Consider the following 13,553-nt stretch of genomic DNA (forward strand, 5'->3'; position numbering starts at 1 on the left):
GAAGTAGGAAAAGACTGGGAAAGTGAACTGAGAGACTGTTCTTCTGATTTGCCCAAAGTACTATATGATTTTGTCAGGGATAATAGAATGTGGGCACCATGTCCAAGACAATATATGAGGATGCTTCTCTTTGAAACTGTGTCTTTTTCACAATTAATATCTTTTTCGTCTTAACTTGCTTGTAGGTGGTTCGCTACTTGGCTGGGTGTGGATTGCAGAGTTGTCCTTTATTGATTTCTAAAGGCTACCCAGACATTGGATGGAATCCAGTTGAAGGAGAGCGATATTTGGATTTTCTTCGTTTTGCTGTTTTTTGCAATGGTAGAGTAGGAGCCTATAAATTTTTTAACTTCCTCTAATGGGCAAATAAATTTTATATTTAAAATAGTAATACAAGTCAACTTGGTAAGTTACTGTGAATTTGAAGGACAGTTTGCAGAAGGAGTAGAATTATTCAAGACAATCAGTAACTTAAGTGCCTATTTCACAAGTAATATAGGCTCCTACGAGCCTATGCCCAGGTTTTTAGATCCAACTGTAGTCTTTGAAATGCTCACATCTTCTTTGGAAGGAGATTTCTAAATCTTTTTTTCGATAAAAATCATGCTAGACGTAGTGGAAATCCCCAGTCTTTTGATGAAGATTTAGATAGCCCAATTTTAAGGTTTAGCAGCTATACTGGTCCCTAATTAACTCTCACTTGGCTGTGAGTCTGTACTACAAATTAGTATTTTCAGTTATGATTTAAACATCCTTGAGTACATAGTTACTTGTGACCCTATTTAATGTTTTAATTATATCGCGTGTTTTATTTCATAGCTATTATTACAATAATAAAGGAGTATTTTTGTGTGCTTATGTAACTGTGTCATGATATTTAAACTTCCTTGTAGTTAAAAGTATATGCTGATGCTCTTTTTTATACCTATTTTTTCATTATATTTCAGAACTGATTTTGCTATAATTTTAAATACTGGTATTTCTTCTGTGTGGTAGGAGAGAGTGTGGAAGAGAATGCTAATGTCGTAGTCAGGCTGCTTATCCGTCGACCTGAATGTTTTGGTCCAGCTCTAAGAGGAGAAGGAGGCAATGGTTTACTTGCTGCCATGGAGGAAGCAATACAAATAGCAGAAGATCCAACAAGAGATGGACCTTCCCCAAGTAATGGATCTAGTAAAACCCTGTAGGTGCAGTGGAACTGCTTTCATTGCCATCATTTTTTTAATTTGTGTTTTTTTAATCTTAGTTGTGAAATGACTTGTTTGCTTAACATGTGAATTATAAGCTGGATTCTTCCGTGGATTCTATGGAGAGTAGAGATTAATCTTCTACCAAATAGTGCTTCCTTGCCCTGTTAATTTAAGTAACTCCCTCTAAATAATAAATCCTTTTTAGAATTCTGTTTGTTGTTTGCCAGTCAGTTAAGAATCAATCCTCTGCTGCAAAATGAGACAGATAAATGGTAACAAAGCAGATGTTACTGCACTCATTTAGGGGGACATTCCATTCTGTGTTATTCTGATAAAAGTCCATCAGTTAACAGGAAGCTACGGTAAACTCTTACATCTATGAGCAGATTTTCTTTTTATTGCTGATATAAAAATTTTCTTTTTTTTTTTGGTCCTTTAATTATTTTAATATTTTAACTAACTACAGTGAAATGGAAGAGCAAGAAGATGATACTATTCACATGGGAAATGCAATCATGACTTTTTATGCTGCTTTGATTGATCTCTTAGGACGTTGTGCCCCTGAAATGCACGTAAGTTTAATGTCTACATGCACTGGCAAATACAGGCATTGTTGTTTTACTATCTATTTGGTGGTTTGCTGTTTGTTTTTTTCACTCTAACATATTATCAGGTATTAAAGCAATGGTATGATTGCATAGTATTTTAATGTAAATAATGTGTTGATCTGCTCACTTGCAAGGAATTTCTGTAGACTGTTTTGTGGCTGGTGTTTTTAAAGGAATTATTCCATTGTTTTTCTTATTACAGTTCACTATCGTTGGTCTTCAACAACATTTTGTAATGAATATTGTTTGGTTGTCCATTAGGACAAGCAAACTCCTCAAATTTCCCTGTTTATTGTGATGGAGTGATTGATTTTTTTTTTTAAGCCGTGTTTTTATTCTCTTCATATACTGGTTTAAACGTACTGTTTAAATTGCATATAAAAGAGTAAATATTACAGGACATTAATCTAAAATGTGGGAATAAACATTGTCCCTGGACATACACATCAGTGTCTTTATTCACACCAACAAACCATCTCAAAGGTAAGATGTCATTTTCAGCCATTAGATACAAAGAATTAGACACTGTAAAAACCAAGCCCTTACCACTGTCGTGGTTTAAAACCAGTCAGGTAATTCGTTCATTCACTCCCCCCCTTCTTTCCCTCCCCCTACTCCCGGAGGGACGGAGGGGAGAATCAAAAAGAATGCAACTCCCACAGGTTGAGATAAGAACAGTTTAGTAACTAAGGTATAACACAGATCACTACTGCTACCACCAATAATAACAATGATAAAGGAAATAACAAGGGAAGAGAATACAACACCTCACCACCAACCAACCGATAACTCGGCCCCCCCAGGCCCGACCAAGCACCAACCCATACCTCCTCCAACCCTGCAGTCTCCCAGCCCTTCCGGCTAACTCCCAGTTACATCCTGGGCATGACGTGCTATGGTATGGAATACCTCTTTGGTCAGTTTGGGTCAGGTGTCCTGTCTCTGCTTCCTCCTGGCTTCCCCTCCTCCCTGGCAGAGCATGAGGCTCACAAAGTCTCAAAAGAGATTGATGACTTGAGAAAGGAGAGAGAGAGCCATATAATAAGGTCAGTGTATGAACCGTTGTATTCTCTCTGTCTCGCTGGCTTTTGTTATGATTTGTCCAGGACAGAAAAACTGGTGTTGAGCTAATGAAAATCTGCTTTTGCTCTCCTCTTCCCCTCCTTCCATGGGTTACTTTCTTAATGCTTTGTTCACCTATGTTACGTAGCATTCCATTGTGAAAATGGGCTTATTTAGTACTCAAACATCTAGATTTGTGGACTTTGCACATTTGCATCCAAAATACAACAAATAAATACAAATTGTGTGACATTTACATTAAAAATTGTAATCTGATTTTGAGAATGGTCACTCTTGTGTATCTGTTTCAGAAAGTTTTCAGAACATGGACACATATAAAAGGTAAAAAGAAGACCTTGTTAATTTTTGTTTCTCTTTTTCTTAGCTAATCCATGCTGGTAAAGGGGAAGCCATTAGAATCAGATCAATTCTACGGTCTTTAATTCCACTGGAAGATTTAGTGGGAGTAATTAGTATTCCTTTCCACATGCCAACTATAGCTAAAGGTAAAATGGTTATTCTACTTCTTTTTCTCCCATCCCATTCTTATGTTTTGTAATTTAATGACATATTGATACCCATACTTCTCTCAGTATTTAAAAATGTCATAGAAATTAAACTATTATGTGAATTAGAGAGAAAGTGTATTTCAAACATGCATCCTAAACTTTTCTCTGTATAATAAGCAATAATTCTGTGTACTCTTAAATCACTGATGTAAATCCCAGTAATTTAAATTGAATCATGAAAATCTATTGCAACTTTAAAAAGAAATTTAAAATGTATACTTTCTATTTTTCTCTTTTCTTGATAATATAATCCTTAGTTTTTGCTGTTCTAAACCTATTGATTGTATATCTGATTTTTGGGGTATCTGGAGAGACAACATTATAGTTGCAACATGGATCATCTAGGGACTTATAGCACAGGAATGACCAATAAGTTACAGTAGAAGAAAGAAAAAAAATAATCATTCTATTACACCGTTATTTATTGCAAATCATGATAGAACTATAGGTGATATCTCAGTAGCAGAGAGTACAGCTCATAGACAGAGAATTGTTTAGTTTTGTAAATGAAATATCAAAATTTAAAAATATTTCAATGAATTGCTGTTGGAAGTTTTCAGATATAGAGGATTTTTTTGAGCAAACTTAATTCATTGTCATATATTACAGCTATGCTCTGCAGAATTGTTGTATTTTTTTACTTTTGGTCTGCTTTTTCTAAGAACTAGGCAGTTCTGTAGATGAATTAGTAAGTTTGGAGTACTTACCATGTTAGAATATCAACTGATAAGAATCCATGAATATACAAAGTATGAACAGAAAAACATGTATGGACTTTGAAGTCTATCTGGATAGAATTTAGCTTATGTGTTCCTTTTCAGTTGACTGCAGATATGTTTCCTTTGTGTACCAAAACCATGGGGGAAATGCTTAGATATTAACAGACTCATAGCCTCTGACAAGTAGTAGCATGACTGCTGGTAAAGGATGGTCCTTGTCATTGAAGTCTCATTTCTTCCTTTTAGATGGTACTGTGGTGGAACCTGACATGTCTGCGGGGTTTTGCCCAGATCACAAGGCAGCCATGGTTTTGTTCCTTGACAGGGTCTATGGAATTGAGGATCAGGATTTTCTTCTGCACCTTCTTGAAGTTGGCTTTCTGCCAGATCTTCGTGCTGCTGCTTCTTTAGATACGGTAAGGTGTCTAAGTTGGTTCTTACTTCAGTTCCGTTATCTTACTGAACACTGCAGTATTTTTTATTCCCTAAAAAATGCCATCATTTATTTCTTCATGTTGTCTTCTGCATTTTTCAAATGCTGGATGAGCTGCCTGTTGCTGCTGAGCCTTGAGAATACTTGAAAAACAGCAAAGAAGCATTCTCCAGCATGGTGCTCACTTAATAAGAGCCCCCATTGATACCCATATACATGAGACATACAGTGCTTTCCTCAGGAGATTTTCTGAGCTTGCACTGGGGAGAAGAAAATCCAATAAGCTGCCAAGGAACCATGTTACTGAGAACCTCTTTCCAGAGACATACAGAAAGTGTTAATCCCTATGCATATCTTAGGGACACTTGCATTGTTACTCAGGAAATCATTAAAACTTTGGTTTAGTTTCTCCTCAATATTGCTGCCCTTTTTTTGAGGAGTCTTATTCCCATCTATTTTTTATTAGCTGTATTGGTACAGAAGGATCAGATTGAGAGAGCTTATATGAGAACTAAGACTTGGACTTTGACTTCCCTATTTGAACTTTTATGTCAACATTTTCTGAAAGTAATTATGCTGTTAAGAAAGAGCAGGTGAGAATTTCTTCCTCTCTTGGAACTTGGGCTGGGTTGTAAAACAGAAACATACTCAGTTTTGTAAATGCAGACTTGATGGGTATCATCTGATTTTGGAGTGTTTTGTTAAGCAACTGTGACATCCTTTAGTATAGTCTTGAAAATTGTTTGGGATTTGAATGGCTATCTTTAGTATTCATATTTCTGTTTGTTAAAAACAAAGCAAACCAAAAGCCCTCTGTGAGACTTTAGAAAGCAGGAAAAGAAGCTAGGCATCCAGCTCCCAGTAGGTATCAAATACTCATTTGTGTGTTTTGGAAATTTTCCTCTATCTAACTACTACAAATGAAAACCAAGTTCTTTTCATTTGTAACAACATCAATGAGACAAATCTAATTTCTGTCCCTTTTAATTTCTAGGCTGCTTTAAGTGCTACGGATATGGCTTTGGCTCTGAATCGATACCTTTGCACAGCAGTCTTGCCTCTGTTGACCAGATGTGCTCCTCTTTTTGCTGGCACAGAGCACCACGCATCTCTCATCGATTCCTTATTGCATACTGTGTACAGACTCTCAAAGGGATGTTCTCTTACCAAAGCTCAGCGAGATTCTATTGAAGAGTGTTTATTGTCTATCTGTGGGTAAGATAATACTTCTGGCTGTGCAGGAATGCTAATTGATTAAGTAACCTGTGATATTTGTAATACAGGCTTGCAGCACTATGCCACCAGTAGCATAATTAAATTAGTTTCTTCTTTCTCTCTTTCTTTTTTTTTCTGGCGGATCATTGTGGTATTTTTATATTCTCTGTATTCAGTTTTTAGCTTTATAAATCACTAAATCACTCATCTGCAGTTCTCAATTATTTTGATGTCGCCAAGTTTTTTAGATAAAATACTTGGTGGTTAACTGTAAGAACATACTACAAAAAGACAAAGCTCTGGAAATTTAGAATTGTTTGTACACTGAAGTGCCATTTAAATACTTTAAGCTGTACAGATTGACAGTATGGTTGACCAGTAGATTATACAGTTTGAGATGTTTGTTTATATTGCGTTACATTTGAAATCCTAATCAATGACTAGTATTGTTATACCTCATTATTGACACATATAAGACAAAACTTTTTCTGAGTATTGGCAGTCTCAAAAACAGTTGATTATTATCCATGTTTTTATAAGCCTGCAGGCTCTATTATCAGAAGTTGATGAGGCATTTATGAATTAAATTTCTAATTCAAGTTAGCATTTAGGCTTTCAAATCACCAGAAATATTTTTTTAATATTTCACCATAATTTTTTTTCATAATATGGAAATGTGTTCAGAAATGACAGAAATTTATATTATAGTACTCTAAAGAAGTACTATATAGCATTTCTTTATAAAATGTCTCACATTGACCATTACATATATATATATAACCTTGATAAAAATTAGTAAAATGGACGAGTGTTGGTTATTTGTCTGTTCATTCCATTCTAACATAGATGCTATACATATTTCTTTTGTCCTTCCAGTTGCTGCCCACTGTTGCATGTCTTGTTTAGTACACTTAATGAGTTAGTGTTCTTATGTCTTTATTATTTTCTAGGATATTTTTAAGAGCTATTGAGATACATTTAAAGAAATTAACATTGTAGCCTTTTCTCAAGGGCAGGAGATGATCATAATACACAATATCAAAATTCAGTAGTGTTTTTCCTGATTGTCTATAGGTCAGATATTTTCTCTACTTCTTTAAAGCATTGTTTTGCAGCCTGTATGCACTTGTTTGTTTTCTTTTGGATGTGTTTTTTTTTTTTAGTGCCATGAGCAAAATCCTGTTACTTTAGGAATTTGAAGGATTTTAATGGTACAAATAACAGGTTGCTTTAACGCATTTATTATTTACACAAAACCGTTTTGATACACCCTCTTGAAATGGTTTGTCTGATTTTAGGCAGTTGCGGCCTTCCATGATGCAGCATTTGCTGAGAAGACTAGTGTTTGATGTTCCTCTATTAAACGAACATGCAAAGATGCCTCTCAAGGTAAAAGTTTATTTTAGTATTCAACAGCATTCCTTGTAAAACTACCTTTTCTCTTGGCTAGATTAGAAAAAAGAATAAAATAATATTAGCACTCACACGTTGTCCAAAAGCAAACCTGAAGCCTGGCCATTGTGTAATAGAATTTATTTTGAAATAAACATTTTCAAATATATCTTAAGACTCTTGGAATCCATATTTCTGAAACACCTCTGATTCTACATGAATCATAAAACTTCTGTCTTTTTGCATTGTATATGCATGTAAGTTGTTATGTCACATTTTTCTTTAATAATCTGACAATTTAAATAAATAGTAAATAGATAAGAATAGATTACTTAAATCTGAAGATATATAAATGCATTATATGGATTGAGTCTTTTTTTCCTGATACATGAAACGTATAACAATTGCAAGGTGTTGAGGACCTTAAGATCATCTAGTTCCAACCGCCCTGCCATGGGCAGGGACACCTCACACTAAATCATATCACCCAAGGCTCTGTCCAACCTGGCCTTGAACACCACCAGGGAATGGAGAATTCACAACTTCCCTGGGCAACCCATTCCAGTGCCTCAGCACCCTCACAATAAAGAACTTCTTCCTTATATCTAATCTAAACTTCCCCTGTTTAAGTTTTAACCCATTACCCCTTGTCCTGTCACTACAGTCCCTAATGAAGAGTCCCTCCCCAGCATCCTTATAGGCCCCTTTCAGATGCTGGAAGGCTGCTATGAAGTCTCCACTCAGCCTTCTCTTCTCCAGGCTGAACAGACCCAATTTCTCAGCCTGTCTTCATACGGGAGGTGCTCCAGCCCCCTGATCATCCTCGTGGCCCTCCTCTGGACTTGTTCCCACAGTTCCATGTCCTTTTTATGTTGAGGACCCCAGAACTGCACACAATACTTCAAGCGAGGTCTCACAAGAGCAGAGTAGAGGGGCAGGATCACCTCCTTCGACCTGCTGGTCACGCTCCTTTTGATGCAGCCCAGGATACGGTTGGCTTTCTGGGCTGTGAGCGCACACTGATACTGGCTCATGTTCATTTTCTCATCAACCAACACCCCCAATTCCTTCTCCATAGGGCTGCTCTGAATCTCTTCTCTGCCCAACCTGTAGCTGTGCCTGGGATTGCTCTGACCCAGGTGTAGGACCTTGCACTTGGCATGGTTAAACTTCATGAGGTTGGCATCAGCCCACCTCACAAGCGTGTCAAGGTCCCTCTGGATGGCATTCCTTCCCTACAGGGTAACAACCGAACCACACAGCTTGGTGTCATTGGAAAACTTTACCAATGGTGTTGAAACAATTCTCTTCTCTGAAGAACTGTGAAAATAAACTCTGAATTAAAATTCCAGTTAAGTGTTTTTAGCAAGATCTCTCTGTGACTTAGGCAAATCTGCTTCTGAGTAGGTCTAGTTTTTTCACTTTGCTATTGCCAGAAATTCTGTGTTTGGGGTGGCCTTTACCAACAGATGCACAACTAATTTTTCTTCTTCTTCTCTGTTATTCAGGGACATAGGGGACACATTAAGTGCAAAATTTATGATGTTTTAGTTTGGCAAATACCCAGTAGCAGGTCCTTGCACCGTTTGAAAACCTTATAATCTGGAATATTGTAGCCACTTAAGAATAAAGTGTCCCTGAAATGTATATTTAATGAAATAGAGGGAGAGAGAATAAAGGTCCTCTGCCAATTGTAGATAGAGGGCAAGAGGGTAGACTAATAGCAGGTTTTACAATTCCCTGAAGAGTTGAGTCACTCTGGGAGTTATTGGTGAATAGCTCTTGGATATGTAAATAACAACTGGGAACTAGGTGAAATCATGTTTCTAGTGTCTTACATACCAAACACCACTTTTTGGAATACTGGCACACAGATGGAGATAAATTTTTGGTTCAGCTGAGCTGTCAAGAGCTTTCGTGGTGCTGGGGAAAATTACCCTCTGTCACATGTGCTTTGCATATACCACTAATGTTGAAAGAAAGAACTGATCATTCTGCGTGTATATCCACCAGTGATTTAAAGAGCAAATACACAATATGGCTTCTTGACAAATGTTAGAAATTTTTCTGGCATTTTCTGTGTAATGGTTGAATACCAGACTGGAACTACATCAACAGTTATATTTTATTTGCTTCCAAAAATATGTTCTGTTTTAGTTGCTGACAAATCATTATGAAAGATGCTGGAAGTATTATTGTTTGCCAGGTGGATGGGGTAACTTTGGTGCTGCCTCAGAAGAGGAACTTCATTTATCCAGAAAGTTGTTCTGGGGTATTTTTGATGCTTTGTCTCAAAAGGTAAGTAATTTTAATATCCATCTACTACTTTAAAAAAATTACTATATAAACTCTTTATTCTGTCAATTTTTACCCATCTTTTAGCAACACCATATTATTCACTTTAAAGGGAAAAATAAGGGCTTTAGTAAATTTAAATCTTCCTCTTCTAGCTTCTGCTTTAATGTAGGTATACCATTTTGTCTGCCTTTTAAAAATCCCTATATAGCTAATAAAGTAATTTTGAGGTGTATCTGCAGATGTCAACTGCACTTCAGAGCCTTGAAAGCAAATTCAAGCATCTGCGGTTGAACGAAAGCTGAACTTTTCTATCTCGCACATTATCTTTAAACGAAGAGCATTGTCCTTTGCTTAGTTGTAGTTTTATCACACTTGAATCAATTCTATGTTGGACAAAAGCTTGATAGTACACCTTTAGTATGTATTTATTGTTAATTCTGTGTGTATTTTTAGCCAACCTGTTTAAAAGGAGTTTTCAAATATAGGTATTTAGAAATGCTATGTATATTTCTGTACTATGTTCTCTTCCCAGACATTAGAGAGAAGCTTAATCAATATTGTATAATACATTTTCAGCAGTCAGTTTCCTTGATTTTCAAAATAAAATTCAGTTTCCCACTGCATAGGAAAGCCATTCTGTTGTTGCTTGTTTCACATACAGCTGTATCAGTTTCAGGAATGATACTGATAGCTTCCATTCACTACTCACTTTCTGTCCCCTGTGTGTTCCACAGAAGTATGAACAAGAGCTGTTCAAATTGGCTTTGCCTTGTTTGAGCGCAGTTGCAGGGGCCTTGCCTCCAGACTATATGGAATCAAATTATGTCAACATGATGGAAAAACAGTCTTCAATGGATTCAGATGGGAACTTTAATCCTCAACCTGTTGATACATCAAAGTAAGGAATTATTTTGTTGCAACTAGTTTTGTGGGGTTTTTTTAATCATGAATGTGTAAAAGAGGGATGGAGCCTCTTTTGAGGTGAGCTTTTAATCTTTTCTGGATGCTTATCTTCTATGTAAAATGGAAATTAATTTTTATTTATGTGTTATTTTAAATAATTTAAAGCAACAAATATCCAGTTACATAATTATTTTCTTGGTCAACATAGAATATTTTAAATGCCTAAACATTTTTAGCTTGAAGATAGAACTGTCCAGTTAGTTACCCTTCTATGTCTGCTGCAAACAAACCAGCATGTTTCTAGGAGCAGAAAAAGTAGACTAGTCTACATCTTCCCTGTCATTACTAACAAGTGCCAAGACGCTACTTCGAGTGTGTGTGAATGACAGTGTACTTGCAGAAAATTATGATGATGATACATTCATATAATATCTTTTTCTATGATTCATGGGGAATAGAGTGGAAAAATCTTCATTTCCTTTAGGCAGTCAGGCTCTGACCATGCTTTTTTAAGTGCATTAGCCAGACAAAACACGTATCTGAATTTTTCTGTCCTGACTTTTGGCTATAGCCAATGCCCCATTCTCCTTTGTACAGAATAATCTTACAGCAGTGTGGTTATGCAGTAACTACATTGAAAAATGTCACTTGTGAGACATTTGCTTCAATTGCCTTTGTGAGCTTTCTGTCTTTTATTAATTCAGAACACAGAATGCTGTCAATGGATTGATACCTTTCTTACAGCATGCTTGTATATGTATGCACATTAAAATATGGCAGTAAGAGCCATAATCTATGCTGTACACCAGTGGCCATTAAAATTCATGTCTAAGATATATTTAAGATATATGAAGATTTAACAGAATTTATCTTAACAGAATTTAGTAAGGATAGCATACTGCCATATAACTGATTAAAGATGACTTCATCTGGTGTCCTTTCAGTGGAAAATTGCAGATAGCCAGAATGTATTTGAAAACCTCAGAAAATATTGCATAACTACCTAAATCATCAGTCACCTCATTGTGATATGTGTCAACAGTTCTGTGATGATTCAAGACAAAGAAAGCACTACTATCAGTGTCACTTCCAACCTATTATTTTAACATAAAGATCTTGCATCACATTGCTTACTAGTCCTAGAGCTATTTATATGAAGCTGTAGATAATAGAACCTTATTGTACTGGCAATTTATTGAATTTCTGAAATGCATTATACCATTAGTAGAGTTCATCTCAAATACACACTTTCAAACAGTAAAAAAACCTGATGATCATGATGGATGAATATTTTCTGACCTTTGTGTGTGATTAGGCTCTTGAAACTGTGACTCTGACATAGTTTTTTTCTATATTCCTGCTTTTCCCCACCCTGTGACTGAAGATTAAAAACAGCCTCTTGTACTTTACAGTAGATGGCAGTGTAACACCTCTGTTAAAATTATTCATCTTAGGAGAGAAGATTTTGCTATCTCATAACTGATCAAGAAGCAATTGCTTTATTTGTAGGAATGCAGATGCAGAAAAATACTGGTATTTTATAAATTATTTTCAGAAGAGAATTCTGTCTATGGTTGAAAGGGACTGTTAGCACACAGTTTATAATGAACATGTTCAGTAGGTCACTGTTCTATTTCTGAAATTATGGATCATTGTTACATCTTTAATCTTAAGAAAATGAATATTAGTAATAGAAATATGTGAGAAAAAAGCATGAGTGCTTGGTATCAGTATTGATTTTTTTCCCTGCACACATGTCAAAGAAGTAAAATTCCTACAACAGCCATAGTTCTCATTCAGTGCTTATCAAATAACTCGGATTCTTTCCTTGATGTAACTGGAGTTTAGGGAAAACTGTATGTGAGGAAACAGACCACAGTAAAATGCTTTGAATGGATGTACGCACTACTAATTATTTATTTGAAAGTTTTACTTGAAATAAAAGCATTCACATTTTAGCATGTGTGATATAATGACCATTGTTCTTTTCACTTTCAGCATTACAATCCCTGAAAAGTTAGAATATTTCATTAACAAATATGCAGAACACTCTCATGATAAATGGTCAATGGAAAAGGTAAAATCTATATTCCTGTTAATCTGAATTTTTATTTGAATCCATTTCATCTTTAAAATATTTTACTTTTAATATTATTACTTTTTATAATGCTACCAATTGGTACATAGGTAAGAGATAACCTATGTTTTCTTGACATGCACTGGAGGGGAAGGTTCAGTAAGTGTGCATAAGTATTTAAAAATATCCATTGATTTTATCATTGACTTTTGAGTAAGTATGGTTGCTAATTGTGTTTTATTGAATTGAAATTTCAATTTTTTTAACTAAAATCCCTCTCTAGGGTTTTTATTCCTTTGTGCAATTTCTGTGTTCAGTATTAAAAATAGTTCCTCAACTGTAGTATAGTATTCTGCTCTATATAAATATTAAAAAGTGTTGAAATGTTAGCATTGTATAATCATTAATTTTTGAAGAAGAAGGCATGCTACATTCATTTTATGTAGATAATATAAATATCAGTTGAGAAAATGTTGAGGAAATAGTAGAAACTTAAGGGAACCGTTCTGCAGAAGCATTTTTCAGTTCCTTTGTACCAATTAAAAGATGATATTTCAGAATTACAGAATTTTTTTTGCTTTTCCCCATTTTTTACCTCTGATCATTACTATTTTCAGTTTGCCAATGGATGGACATATGGTGAAACCTATTCTGAATCTGCAAAAGTGCAACCATTAATGAAGCAATATAAGTTATTGTCTGAAAAGGTAAGGATTTTGTTCATTCTTGATCCGTGGTGATTGAAAAATTGCGTTGTTCAGCATGAAAATATCATCTTGTGTTTATATCACTTTAAAAAAAAAATATTTAGAGTACATATCAACCAATGTGTGATTGTTGCCTTCCTCACAAACTCTAAAAGAGATAGAAAGATTTTATTGTATGATAAATAGGCCACTCAACCTATTCATGGCTGAACTTACATGGCATAGCTTACAATGAAACTGAAGCATCATATTGCCAGTATACTTTTAAGGAAAAGTCATAGAGGCATGGATACTTGCTGAGTGAAGACTTAAGTTTACTCTTTGCCTGGTCTCCAGGAGAGGGCCACAAAGATGATTAGAAGGCTGGAAAATGATAAATG

General features: G+C 35.4%; 1 protein-coding gene across 7 annotated transcripts in view; it reads left to right on the top strand.

Annotated features, from left to right (window-relative positions):
- RYR2 (ryanodine receptor 2) overlaps positions 1 to 13,553 on the top strand; it is a 379,474-nt gene that overhangs the window by 263,004 nt on the left and 102,917 nt on the right. For all 7 annotated transcript variants that reach the window (XM_057414543.1, XM_057414545.1, XM_057414546.1 and 4 more), the window contains 11 exons: positions 186 to 321; positions 997 to 1,183; positions 1,657 to 1,762; positions 3,246 to 3,366; positions 4,395 to 4,564; positions 5,576 to 5,796; positions 7,095 to 7,185; positions 9,346 to 9,486; positions 10,221 to 10,384; positions 12,388 to 12,466; positions 13,084 to 13,173. In XM_057414543.1, the coding sequence (XP_057270526.1) occupies positions 186 to 321; positions 997 to 1,183; positions 1,657 to 1,762; positions 3,246 to 3,366; positions 4,395 to 4,564; positions 5,576 to 5,796; positions 7,095 to 7,185; positions 9,346 to 9,486; positions 10,221 to 10,384; positions 12,388 to 12,466; positions 13,084 to 13,173 (1,506 nt within the window). The remainder of the gene's footprint in view (positions 1 to 185; positions 322 to 996; positions 1,184 to 1,656; positions 1,763 to 3,245; positions 3,367 to 4,394; positions 4,565 to 5,575; positions 5,797 to 7,094; positions 7,186 to 9,345; positions 9,487 to 10,220; positions 10,385 to 12,387; positions 12,467 to 13,083; positions 13,174 to 13,553) is intronic.

This window comes from Pezoporus wallicus, unplaced genomic scaffold (genome assembly GCF_028554395.1).
Source record: "Pezoporus wallicus isolate ANWC-B61680 ecotype Strahan unplaced genomic scaffold, APGP_CSIRO_Pwel_v1 contig_8042, whole genome shotgun sequence".
Taxonomy (NCBI): Eukaryota; Metazoa; Chordata; class Aves; order Psittaciformes; family Psittacidae; genus Pezoporus; species Pezoporus wallicus.